Here is a 13,269-nt window from a genome sequence, read left to right as displayed (position 1 = left end):
GTCCAACAGGTAGACCAAGGAAACATCAGAGACATTGTGAGAGCTGTAAAGAAAGAGCCTAAAACAACTCTTAGTGACATCAGCAACAACCTGAAGGTAGGAGTGAAGGTATCACAGAAGACTTCATGAACAAACACACAGAGGCTGCACCAGAAGATGCTAACCACTCGTTATCAAGACAACAGGAAGACCAGGCTGGAATTTGCCAAAAAGTACAGAGACGAGCCTCAAGCATTCTGGGACAAAATGTATGGACCAGTGAGACAAAGATGAACTTTTACCAATGTTTACCAAAGCGTTGGATAAAAGCGTCTGCTAAATGACATGTAATGTGAAGTGATGGAAGGACTAAAGTTTGGAGAAAGAATCTCAAACATACAAGCTCATCTGTGAAACACAGTGGAGGTCATGTCATGGCTCATTAATCTTCATTGATGATGTAACGCATGATGGCAGCAGCAGCATGAACTCAGAAGTCTTCAGGAACATTTTGTCTGACAATTTAAAGATGATCGGGAGATCCTTCATCATGCAGCAAGATAACGACAAACACGCAAAGGACTTGATCAGAAGGTTTGAGACTGGCCAAGTCACTGTCCACACTTAAACCCTATAGAGCTGCATTTGACCTGTTAAAGCAAACGTGAACGATAAGTGAACGACGCTGCGGTGAAAGCCTGCAAGAGCATCACAGCAGAAGAATGCAAAGGTTTGGTGATGTCAGTGAGTCACAGGCTTGATGCACTTATTGAAATCAAAGGATTTGCAACTAAATATTAAGTCTTATTCACGTTAATCCTTTTGAAGTCTACCTGTTCCAATACTTGGGCTCACATGAAAAACGTGTGGGTTCAAACAAAAGGTGCTATCTTCTATGTTGTGTATCATATCCAGATGTAAATACTACTACAGAGTTACTTAAACACAGAGAACTGAAGCTGTGATTTGGAAAAGCTGAGTCTGTGCATGAACAGTGTGCAGCTTCATGTTTTCATTTGCTGCGTTACATATTTAACTTAATCCCCAAAGGGCAATTATTTTGCAGCATACCACATCTGCATCCCGTCAGCCAGCCTTAACAATTAACAACAGTTAACGCCAAGATATTGACAAAAGGAAACAGAGTTTCAATATGATAGAAAACATTACAACTGTTACAACCTCTGAGGAAATGTCTACTGAAGGTCAAAGGTCAAGGTCCTGGTGACATAGGAAATAAGGGGAGATTGTTAGGTTGCCAAAAGATTTTAATTTCAGTGGGAAAATGAAGCTGTATGTTTGCACAGAATATTGATGAACGGACAAACATAGTGGCCTTAAAGTTCAGGTCCTTGGCTGAAAATACCTTCTGAACTTGATTATTGTCTCGCACAGGTGGATGACCTGCAGGCAACCCTCCAGCTGGTCAACGAGCAGAAGCACGAGCTGGAACGTGATCTGCAGCACAACATGAAAATGGTGAGGCAAAGACTTCTGCTGTTTGTTTTTAAGGTTTGACATTGATCACGTAATCTGTGATGTCAAAGAGCTTTCTTGTCCCGTCTAATCTTTAGGCTGCAGAGGTTCAAAGTACTTTACAACCACTTCAGGAGCAGCTCCAAGAGCAGAACCAAAGGAACGAGGATCTGGAAAGACAAAGTGCAGAGAGGCAAGCTCACCTAGAACAAAAGGTTTGATCCTATTTTACTAGAGCTCTGTGTCATTGTATAGCGTTAGCATGGCCTAACACCCTTTGATGTACTGTTTAAAATGTAAAAACTTCTCATTTTTAGATAACAGAGACAGAGAGTCTTCTTTGTTGTCTTCAAGAGGAACTGCAAGAGCAGAAGCAAAAGAACTCTGATCTGGTGAAACAGAGGGAATCGGACTCACAGCAGCAGGTTCATTCACAAGTCATAGAAGTATATTTTTATTCCAAATCTTTTTTTATCACTGTTCTAACTGTTTGTCGTTATTATGCAGACTAAGACTCTAACAGAGGAACTGGAGAATACTCGAGCAGAGAGAGACACACTGTTGTTTGAGAAGGAAAATGGCTGTCAGCTCTCCTCAGAGAAGGAGAACCTGCTGTGCAGAGTGATGTCCCTCAGTGAGGAGAGGGATCAGCTGCAGGAGACACTGCACACACTGAGACAGGAGAAGCAGCAGCTCAGAGCAGAGCTGGAGGACAAGATAGAGATGGTAAAAAGCAGAATGAAAGCTAGGGTTCGTTTTGAAGGTTCAGTGTGTAAGAGTTAGTGACATTTAATGGTGAGGGTTAGCAAAAAAAAGGACATCTGCTTCCCCACATCTCCCTGTCCCGTCTCAAATGAGAGACAGGTCATTATTACATGTAAACACTCTTTCACAACTCCCTTTCTCTCCCTTTCTCACTTTCTCTTCCTTGTTGGCTTATGCATCATTTCTATGTGGGTGCAGCATTCACCAAACTTTTGACAAAATGCAAAAAACAAGTCCGTTCTTGCTGCTGTAGAAACATGGCAACTCAGAATGTTGGCCTATGTAAAGCAAGCCTCCTAACCTTTTTATTGATATAAAATTAAGACTAAACACTCACACTTAATTACCATAATCAGGAAAGCAAGTCATACTTTAAAAAAAACATCCCAAAGGCCTTGAAACAAACTAAAGTCCTGTTTTCTTGTTCCCTGTAGATGCAGTGTGACTTCCAGCTGCAGCTCTGCTCACAACCACAGTCACTGAAAGAAGAGCAGGAGGACCAGCAACATCTACAGGTTACTGTGTATCCACTTCTTTGTTTTAATTCCAGCTTCATTTCATCTCAGTGTCCACTATCAGTGAAGGAGTAGAAAGATTGTCACTTTGTATTTTTAGTTACGCTTTCTACTGTTTTCTTAGCAGCTAAATAATCTGAATCATAGGAAAAGCATGAATGGTCCTTCCACTGTGTTTCAGATCCAAGAGCTGGAGAAGCAGCTGGAGAAGACTCAGGAGGAGGTCCTACAACTGAGGTCGGATCTGCAAGAGAATGTAGAGCAGGTGTGTTGAGTTCTGATGAGCATTTTAATTTTAGAATTAGTGGCAACCAACATGTCTAAAGATGCCTCAGGATATTAATGATCATACATGACAAACACAAACAGCCAATGTATGAGTTCATGGGCATTATGAAATCAAATATGGGGAAATATCTTTCAGATGATCGAGAACCAGGATGAGTTGAGGGCATCCCAGGAGAAGGTCAGAGTTCTCCAGGATCAAATGAACATTTTGAGGAGTCATGTATCAGAGCTGGAGAGCAGAACGAGCAGCAGTGGTGATGCCGAGAGACTCCTGCAGATACAAGAGCTCCAGAATCAGGCAGGACCTCTCTACATGAACACACACACACACACGATCAGAGCTAATAACACGCAATGAAACAAATGAAATATTTCATGTTTGAACACAGTTGTGTGCCGGTGGAGTAGTGGTCAGCACTGTTGCCTCACAGCAAGAAGTTGCTCAGTGTGGAATTTGCATGTTCTCCTCATGTCTATGGGTTGTTTACGGGCTCTCTGGTTTCCTCCCAGCATCAAAACATGTATGAACGTTAGACACATTCAGTCAGGTTGGTCCATTGTGGCGGTGCACTCAGTCGCAGTGGCTCTGATCAACCCTCCATCTGACCTTGTTGTGGCCCCCCAATGGACTAGCAACCACCAATGTTCACTCCAATGTCAGCTAGGATTGCCCCCCCCCCACCACCCCACGGCCCTCATGTGGAGGTTAAAACAGTATTAGATGAATGAATGAATGAATTTCGGTTGTATGATTATGGTAAAGATCCTTTCCTTACTTACTTGGCAGGGTTCTCACGGGCCATTGAAAGTCTCCCGCTACCAATGTGTTCTCGTTTGTTATGACGCCACCTACTGTTTCATGCGCCCTGCATCGCTTGATGTATGTAGACTAGGCATACGCAGAACAGGGAGTCACCATTACTACCGGTGTTGTGGCACTGTCTCTCTGCCGTTGATGTGAAATTTCATGTAGAACGAGAAGAGAGCACATGGTGCCTGGAAAATCCAAATTCCAATGTCTCTGGTTCACCAAATAAAATGACACAGACTGGCTTGCCAAAGATCCCAAGGATAATGAGTTGGCCAGATGCAGAGCGTGCTGCAAATCAATAAAAGTGGATGCCATGGGAGAACCTCCCATCTTAAGCTGTTTCAGCATGTTCAGTCCTTGAAATGTTCTCAAAGTCCTTGACTTTTATGTCAACCAAGGTGTGAGAACCCTGCATTAAACATTCACAGCCATGGTGGGTAAGTGAACCTTCACACTAATTACTTTAATAGAGGCTAATCCAGTTTGAACATACCTGGTGTCCTATCATTGTTTGGAGGTACAGTTCAGAGCTGCTCTTAAATAGCTCACCAAAGACCTCCTACAGTTACACAATTTGTCTTTGAATTGAGAACGGTTTCAACTCTGCCTGAGCATCAGTGAACGCATCACAGCCGAGCAGAAACACAGCTGAGTCACAGGAGACGAGAGAGCGTCTTATAACCAAACCTACACCCTTAGTACTGTCACATACAACTCAGAATAGTGCTTGCCCCGTAAAATGACACTAACGTCATTGCTGCCCGTCTCGGCTGCTTCCCGAGGCGATCTACTCGACCGATTATGAAACTTTTTGAAAGTACCATTCACATACAAAGGGCCCAGGTCGAGAAATACCAGAATCCTTTTAACAATCCTTTTCCAGTTCAGACATTACAGTTGTGCCATTGTCGACATTTGAAATGACACTGGAGTTGTTTTGTTGCAGATTAAGACTTTGACTGAGGAGCTTGAGAATATGAAAATGGAGAGAGACCATCTGCTGTCAGAGAGGACAACCTGCTGCCAGAGCACCCCCTCAGAGAGTGAAGAGACACGAGAGAAGCAGCAACTCGGAGCAGAGCTGGAGGACAAGACGGAGACACTGCAGAGTGAGGTTTGTGATGGATGACTGCAACTGTATGCACAGGAGTTTGGCCTTATCCACACAGAACCAGAACTTTCCCTTTAAGGTCTTTTTTGTTCTTAAAAAGTTAACATGGCATTGTTTCAAGAAAAAAGACGAGGGTGGTGTTTTGAGATTTTTTTTACTCTGGAGCCAGTTTAACAAACATGGCATTTTAGTGCTCCTTAAATGCTGATTCTGTGTGAATAAGAAGATGATACGATACAAAACAATTCTGGATTTTCTTGAAGACGTTCTCGTGTGTACAGGCCTTTAGAGTCTCTGCTGCCTTCCTCTCACAGGTGAAGACTTTAACAGAGAAGCTGCAGTGTAGTGAAACAGAGAGGGATGATCTACGCTCTGAGGTGGAAGCCAGCTGTCGGAGCACCTCCTCAGACAAGGAGAAGCTGCTGTGTCTCAGTGAGGAGAGGGATCATCTGCAGGAGACACTGAACACTCTGAGACAGGAGAAGCAGCAGCTCAGGGCAGAGCTGGAGGACAAGATGGAGACACTGCAGAATGAGGTTTGTGATGGATGACTGACTCTTTATATTTACACAAGTTAGGCCTCTAACTTATTTTGACCTGGACAAGATAACATTTTCTCCATTTAATGTCTAATATATACATGTTTGTATCAAGCAGCAGTGGAGCACTGGTTTCATCCATGAGATGCATTTCAGTGCCCATATGAAATATATTCATCATTTCCAATGTAGTTTAAAATGACCTTCTTTTTCTTAACTGTTCAGTTTGTTTTGCAAGTACTGAAGTATTAGAAATGAATAATGGGCCACATGTCTTTGAACAGATGGCACAGCTGAACACCTCTTTAATGACTGTTACTGAGCAGAAGAACCAGCTGGAAGATGCCTTGCAGCAGATCATGGATACGGTGAGGAAACTGCTCATAGCTTATTACATGTTCTCTGCCATTTTAAAGTGGTTTGTACATGTAAGTAATCCCATCAGGATCCATGTTGGCGTAAATTTAATCCCATCAGGATCCATGTTGACGTAAATTTAATCCCACCAGGATCCATGTTGACGTAAATTTACCAGGATCCCCACCAGGATCCGTTGACGTAAATTTAATCCCACCAGGATCCATGTAGGCGTAAATTGAATCCCATCAGGATCCATGTTGATGTAAATTGAATCCCATCAGGATCCATGTTGATGTAAATTAATCCCATCAGGATCCATGTTCCCACCAGGATCCATGTAGGCGTAAATTTAATCCCACCAGGATCCATGTAGGCGTAAATTGATTCCCATCAGGATCCATGTTGATGTAAATTTAATCCCATCAGGATCCATGTTGATGTAAATTTAATCCCATCAGGATCCATGTTGGCGAATTGAATCCCATCAGGATCCATGTTGGCGTAAATTGAATCCCATCAGGATCCATGTTGGCGTAAATTTAACCCCACCAGGATCCATGTTGGCGAATTTAACCCCACCAGGATCCATGTTTAATTGAAACCCATCAGGATCCATGTTGGCGAATCCCATCAGGATCCATGTTTTGAATCCCATCAGGATCCATGTTGGCGTAAATTGAATCCCATCAGGATCCATGTTGATGATGTAAATTTAATCCCATCAGGATCCATGTTGACGTAAATTGAATCCCATCAGGATCCATGTTGACATCAGACTGAGTGTTGGGCGAGAGTGCGTTCACATCTAGAGTAGAGCTGTCCTCTTGTACGAGAGCTTGGGTTGAAATATTCTTCTTGTGTTTAAGGCTTCCACGACACAAGAGCATCTGCAGTCAGTCCAAGAGGAGCTGTTTGAACAGAAGCAGAAGAACGCTGACCTGCAGAGAGTGAGTGAGGAGAAGGAGAGCGCTCTCGTTCAACAGGTTCATGTCACCATGATCACAATTTAGGATGGCCATGAATGTTCTGTTATTCCATTCAGTATAAAAAGAGAGACTATATTATAAAATGCAGATTTTCTTCTGTCTTCACCCCCTCAGATAAAGACTTTAGCAGAGAAAATGGAGAAGATTGAAGCAGAGCAAAATGAGGTATCTGAGGAGAAGGAGAAGCTGCTGTATCTCAGTGAGGAGAGGGATCAGCTGCAGGAGACACTGAACACTCTGAGACAGGAGAAGCAGCAACTCAGTGCAGAGCTGGAGGACAAGATGGAGACACTGCAGAATGAGGTTTGTGATGAATGACTGACTTTATATTTACACAAGTTAGGCCTTGTCTTTTCCTCTATTAAAAATGAACAGATCATTGTTTCAAGAAAGGTCTTCATACACGTACATTACAATGTACAGTAGTTGAAATGAATGAAAACAGACTGAACAATCAGTAGATGATGTTGAAAGTGAATGCAGGGGCGGGGCTATGAAATCACCGTTTTCCCAATTTGTTGTGTACACAAAAAGATGATGGTGGTGTTTTACATTTTTTCACTGTGGGGCCAGTTTAAAATAGCATTGTAGTTACTCTTTAAATGCTGATTCTGTGTGAATAAAAAGATGATACGATACAAAACAATTCTGGATTCTCTTGAAGATGTTCTCGTGTGTACAGGCCTTTAGAGTCTCTGCTGCCTTCCTCTCACAGGTGAAGACTTTAACAGAGAAACTGCAGTGTAGTGAAACAGAGAGGGATGATCTACGCTCTGAGGTGGAAGCCAGCTGTCGGAGCGCCTCCTCAGACAAGGAGAAGCTGCTGTGTCTCAGTGAGGAGAGGGATCATCTGCAGGAGACGCTGAACACTCTGAGACAGGAGAAGCAGCAGCTCAGGGCAGAGCTGGAGGACAAGATGGAGACACTGCAGAATGAGGTTGGTCGACCATAGTTTTATTGACATAAGAGCAGACCTGGTGGTGGGACATTGATGATTTGAAGCTAATTTAAAGCACTGATGGAGGTAAGGTCTGATACTCACATACACCCTGAGGTCAAATATCAGACTTGGCATCAGGAGGAAAGAAAAACTGAGCAGGTGTTAAACTGGTCTGTATTTATATAGCTCTTCCACTCTTAAAGGGGACATATTATGCAAAATCAACTTTTTAACCATTTCAGTACTGATATTTGGGACTCTGGAGGCCCTACCAGTCGCCAAAGTGTGAAAAAAGAATACTCAGTCATGTTTTCATGGTCCCCCTTAGTGTAAGTATAGGCGATAAAACACTCCATGTTGAATTCCCTGCGCTTATGACGGCAGCATGCCGATTTCACCTTGAATGTTACCGCCCCACCAGTAAGTTTACTTGGAGAGCTCCACCTTAGCTCCACCTTGTCCCTGCGAGAGTGCAGGCGAGGGAGGAAGAGCGGTATTATGTCAACGCGGAGGGACAAGTGTGCTGTTGGTGGCTGCACAGTGGAGCACAGTGTTTTACAGAGGATTTTATATATGAAGCTAATGTGCCGGATAAAGTCAGCAAACGTGTGTTCATGTGTTCGCACCACTTCACATCAGACTGCGGCCAGCGGTCGCCGTATTTAGTCAGCGACGTACAAACACACACACATTGTTAAGAAAAGGTCACACAGAGGTCATAACTGACCATTCTGACACGTCCTAATTAAACATATTTGTTCAGTACGTCCTCCATGATCGGAGCACAGACTCAGTCTGATACAGTCACATACAGCAGCTGTTTATGCAGCGATCAGCGGTGGATCAGTGGTGCTGTAAGTGTTTTTAACTGATTTACAGTTGGACAGTGTTTGGCTCCATCCTTATGTAGGACGTCTCTTCCTGTGACGGCACTCTCGCTGTTTTCTGCTCACGCTGTCATGTTGATATTGTCAGAGAACTAGTGGAGGGAGGGGGAGAGGAATAGAGCTGTAAAGCGCAGTAAAGAGGACAAATCAGAAACCCCCTGGAAGAAGTGGGTGTTTGCCTGTGTCTCATTTGCATATAAAGGGACCAGGCACAAAATCGAGCGTTCTGAAAGGGGCGGGTTTAGCAGGGTTATTGAACTACTATGGTGCTTCATCCTTATGGTATTTTGACCAAAGCATGTCACTGACATGTTCATTAGGACACCAGGGAACTATTTTAACTTGGGGAAATAGGGTATAATATGTCTCCTTTAATGACCACTCAGTGTTTGACTTTTTTGTATATTATTATGCTATATACCCGTTCACACGCACACATTCATCAGTGCACGTCAATGACCTAAGGCTGAACAATTAACTGTTTTCAAAATAATGCAATTAGCTGTTATTAACAATTATCTATGCCAGTTAAAAATGTATTGCCTCAATGTTAGAAACAGTTAGCATGTTTCAGTTGTCACTCTTGCATAGCAATATCATTGTTACAGTTGTTGTTTTGATTTAAATCTTTAACCCTGAACTTGACTTCAAATGTTTCCTGTCAAATCAAAATCGCAATATATATGTCAGAGAAATGGTCATTGAATAATATAAAGTAAACATTCAGTTCTACCATATGAAGAACACATCTATATTATGGACCTTTAATTTGAAAAGTGACTCATTCTATCACTGAAGCACAACAAAGACACAGTTGGTATCTGGTATCTCTGTTGTACTATTTTCTTTTACTTATTTAAACAAATATACAGTGCAACTGAGGCTAATAAAATTAAATAAATAATAAATAAAATTCTCTCTAACTTATTTTGACCTGGACAAAATAACATTTTCTCCATTTAATGTCTAATATATATATTTGTATCAAGCAGCAGTGGAGCACTGGTTTCATCCATCCATGAGATGCATTTCAGTGCCCATATGAAATATATTCATCATTTCCAATGTAGTTTAAAATGACCTTCTTTTTCTTAACTGATCAGTTTGTTTTGCAAGTCCTGAAGTATGAAAAATGAATAATGGGCCACGTGTCTTTGAACAGATGGCACAGCTGAACACCTCTCTAATGACTGTTACTGAGCAGAAGAACCAGCTGGAAGATGCCTTGCAGCAGATCATGGATACGGTGAGGAAACTGCTCATAGTTTATTACATGTTCTCTGCCATTTTAAAGTGGTTTGTACATGTAAGTAATCCCATCAGGATCCATGTTGGCGTAAATTTAATCCCATCAGGATCCATGTTGGCGTAAATTTAATCCCACCAGGATCCATGTAGACGTAAATTTAATCCCACCAGGATCCATGTTGACGTAAATTGAATCCCATCAGGATCCATGTTGATGTAAATTGAATCCCATCAGGATCCATGTTGACGAAATTGAATCCCATCAGGATCCATGTTGGCGTAAATTTAATCCCATCAGGATCCATGTTGACGTAAATTTAATCCCATCAGGATCCATGTTGACGTAAATTGAATCCCATCAGGATCCATGTTGACGTAAATTGAATCCCATCAGGATCCATGTTGACATCAGACTGAGTGTTGGGCGAGAGTGCGTTCACATCTAGAATAGAGCTGTCCTCTTGTACGAGAGCTTGGGTTGAAATATTCTTCTTGTGTTTAAGGCTTCCACGACACAAGAGCATCTGCAGTCAGTCCAAGAGGAGCTGTTTGAACAGAAGCAGAAGAACGCTGACCTGCAGAGAGTGAGTGAGGAGAAGGAGAGCGCTCTCGTTCAACAGGTTCATGTCACCATGATCACAATTTAGGATGGCCATGAATGTTCTGTTATTCCATTCAGTATAAAAAGAGAGACTATATTATAAAATGCAGATTTTCTTCTGTCTTCACCCCCTCAGATAAAGACTTTAGCAGAGAAAATGGAGAAGATTGAAGCAGAGCAAAATGAGGTATCTGAGGAGAAGGAGAAGCTGCTGTATCTCAGTGAGGAGAGGGATCAGCTGCAGGAGACACTGAACACTCTGAGACAGGAGAAGCAGCAGCTCAGTGCAGAGCTGGAGGACAAGATGGAGACACTGCAGAATGAGGTTTGTGATAAATGACTGACTTTATATTTACACAAGTTAGGCCTTGTCTTTTTCTCTATTAAAAAATGAACAGATCATTGTTTCAAGAAAGGTCTTCATACATGTACATTACAATGTACAGTAGTTGAAATGAATGCAAACAGACTGAACAATCAGTAGATGATGTTGAAAGTGAATGCAGGGGCGGGGCTATGAAATCACAGTTTTCCCAATTTGTTGTGTACACAAAAAGATGAGGGTGGTGTTTTACATTTTTTCACTGTGGGGCCAGTTTAAAATAGCATTGTAGTTACTCTTTAAATGCTGATTCTGTGTGAATAAAAAGATGATACGATACAAAACAATTCTGGATTCTCTTGAAGACGTTCTCGTGTGTACAGGCCTTTAGAGTCTCTGCTGCCTTCCTCTCACAGGTGAAGACTTTAACAGAGAAGCTGCAGTGTAGTGAAACAGAGAGGGATGATCTACGCTCTGAGGTGGAAGCCAGCTGTCGGAGCGCCTCCTCAGACAAGGAGAAGCTGCTGTGTCTCAGTGAGGAGAGGGATCATCTGCAGGAGACACTGAACACTCTGAGACAGGAGAAGCAGCAGCTCAGGGCAGAGCTGGAGGACAAGTTAGAGACGGTATGTCTGCACTCTGTAGATACACTCATCTTTATTCAGCAGCGTGTTCATGGTGTCAGTCTACTCTCTCTTTCTTCTTCAGATCTCGGCCATCGAGGAGAACCTGAGCAAGCAGGATCAGTCTGAAAGAGAGCAAAAGGCCAATCTGCAGCAGGAAGTAGGTCCAAAGCATTTTATGCTGAAATCTTTGAAAGGCATTTTAGTTTCACATTTGGGCCTTTGTTGGTTGTAGGCGTATTTGCTCTCTTGCTGTGAGTCAAATGAGAAGTTTAATACCACAGGAGGGAAGGTTAAGTGTTTTTTCTACATGCTTCCACCACATGTGATGTTATATAGCCAGTCACCAGCTTTATTAGACCCTGGTAGAAGATCCAATACCTACACACACACACACACACACACAGTACTGCTTAAGTGTCTCAAGGCCATCACCAGCTTCGTTGTTTTTACGTCTGTCAAATTCTGTGATCGTTGATATTTAGATTACAATGTTGTAAATAAAGGTTAGTGTAATTGTTATCATGATAACCAAAAACGTCTGACCAAAAACAACCACTGTCTCTGTTTCCATCAGGTGCAGCAGCTTGGAGTGAAAGAGACTCTGTCATCACGGCTGCATGACTCTACTGAGCAGCTTCAGGTAACGTCACCAGTCAACGTTTACTATCGGCAGCAATGAGCTTCATGAGTGAATTCAAAACTAATCTGAACTCTACTGAACGGTTGCAGGAGTCCTTCAGAGGGTTCAAGAGCTTTATAGACACTTGTCACTGCTATAGCACCACGCCCAGGGACAGGGCGCTCAGTGCGCAGGGTTCACTGAAGCATCTGTCCTCTCTTCCAAAAGCCACTATGGATGCCTACACCACGGTCTGTCGACTAGGTCTGCAGACTGTTCACACCCTGGGAAACATCATAGTAAATATGAATATTTTGCATTTGATATCTCTTGGAGCTCTTAGTCTTGATCTGGTGGTAAATCACGTGTGCTCTCACCTCTGTAGGTGTGTCTTCAGTGGCACGCCCAGGACTACAGGGATCTCTTTGAGGAGTTGGTGCAGAAAGACTTGGCTGTTTTTGAGGAGAAGCGTGTGCAGGACGTGCTGCTGTGCAGAGCTCAGGCACCCAGTCTCTCTCTTGGAGATGAGGACTTCCACTCACTGTGGGGACACAGACTGACTGAGCTGCTGGGCAAGAGGCTGCTCTACAAGCAGGTGGGTGTGTGACCATGTGAAGCCGCTTTTTCAACAGCTGTTATTTCTTATCTTCAGTGAATGGCTTCATCCACACAGTGGTTTCAGGTGAAACATTAACAGCAAAGATGTCAAACCCGTGGCTTCTACAGTAACAGTGATTATGTGTCATTGTTCAGTCTCCATCTCTCCATATTTAATGTACTCACTGACTCTGTTGGTTCTATAGAAAATGGACAACATTTTGGAGAGGCTGTGGGCCAACATTCCCCCCTATCCCACTGAGTTGTCGGCTGAGGTCAGAGCGAGGGAGAGGTTCACGGAGCAGCTGAAGGCCACATACAGCACCCAATCTCTCAGTTTCAGTGAGCTGGACACAATCCTCAACTGTGAACTGGAGCGTAGAGCGGCACTGACACACAACAAAGAGATGACTCTGCAGGTACAGTTCACTATTTTTACAATTGTGAGGAGAGAGGATATGTTGTCTGCCAGATGTCGGGATGTGGAGGACACTTTGTGACTAGACAAGCTAGACAAACATAGTGTAGGTTTAGTGAGAGGAAACCTGTGGCATGATTGTCTTTAGCCACAGGAATGGAATGGAATGACCTTGACATTA

The 13,269-nt window shown here is 42.9% G+C and overlaps 1 protein-coding gene across 4 annotated transcripts in view; it reads left to right on the top strand.

The window, feature by feature from the left end:
- cenpe (centromere protein E) overlaps positions 1 to 13,269 on the top strand; it is a 31,652-nt gene that overhangs the window by 13,146 nt on the left and 5,237 nt on the right. For 2 of the 4 annotated variants that reach the window (XM_044049559.1, XM_044049557.1), the window contains exons 27-45: positions 1,375 to 1,458; positions 1,554 to 1,670; positions 1,773 to 1,880; positions 1,963 to 2,181; positions 2,655 to 2,735; positions 2,917 to 3,000; positions 3,160 to 3,321; positions 4,781 to 4,948; positions 5,260 to 5,481; positions 5,769 to 5,852; positions 6,711 to 6,827; positions 6,945 to 7,133; positions 7,546 to 7,767; positions 11,245 to 11,454; positions 11,537 to 11,611; positions 12,029 to 12,094; positions 12,184 to 12,372; positions 12,459 to 12,668; positions 12,877 to 13,089. In XM_044049559.1, the coding sequence (XP_043905494.1) occupies positions 1,375 to 1,458; positions 1,554 to 1,670; positions 1,773 to 1,880; positions 1,963 to 2,181; positions 2,655 to 2,735; positions 2,917 to 3,000; positions 3,160 to 3,321; positions 4,781 to 4,948; positions 5,260 to 5,481; positions 5,769 to 5,852; positions 6,711 to 6,827; positions 6,945 to 7,133; positions 7,546 to 7,767; positions 11,245 to 11,454; positions 11,537 to 11,611; positions 12,029 to 12,094; positions 12,184 to 12,372; positions 12,459 to 12,668; positions 12,877 to 13,089 (2,820 nt within the window). The remainder of the gene's footprint in view (positions 1 to 1,374; positions 1,459 to 1,553; positions 1,671 to 1,772; positions 1,881 to 1,962; positions 2,182 to 2,654; positions 2,736 to 2,916; positions 3,001 to 3,159; positions 3,322 to 4,780; positions 4,949 to 5,259; positions 5,482 to 5,768; positions 5,853 to 6,710; positions 6,828 to 6,944; positions 7,134 to 7,545; positions 7,768 to 11,244; positions 11,455 to 11,536; positions 11,612 to 12,028; positions 12,095 to 12,183; positions 12,373 to 12,458; positions 12,669 to 12,876; positions 13,090 to 13,269) is intronic. The other 2 variants (XM_044049558.1, XM_044049560.1) reach the window with 2 other exon arrangements.

This window comes from Solea senegalensis, linkage group LG17 (genome assembly GCF_019176455.1).
Source record: "Solea senegalensis isolate Sse05_10M linkage group LG17, IFAPA_SoseM_1, whole genome shotgun sequence".
Lineage (NCBI taxonomy): Eukaryota > Metazoa > Chordata > Actinopteri > Pleuronectiformes > Soleidae > Solea > Solea senegalensis.
This window is presented reverse-complemented; position numbering and strand designations above follow the sequence as displayed.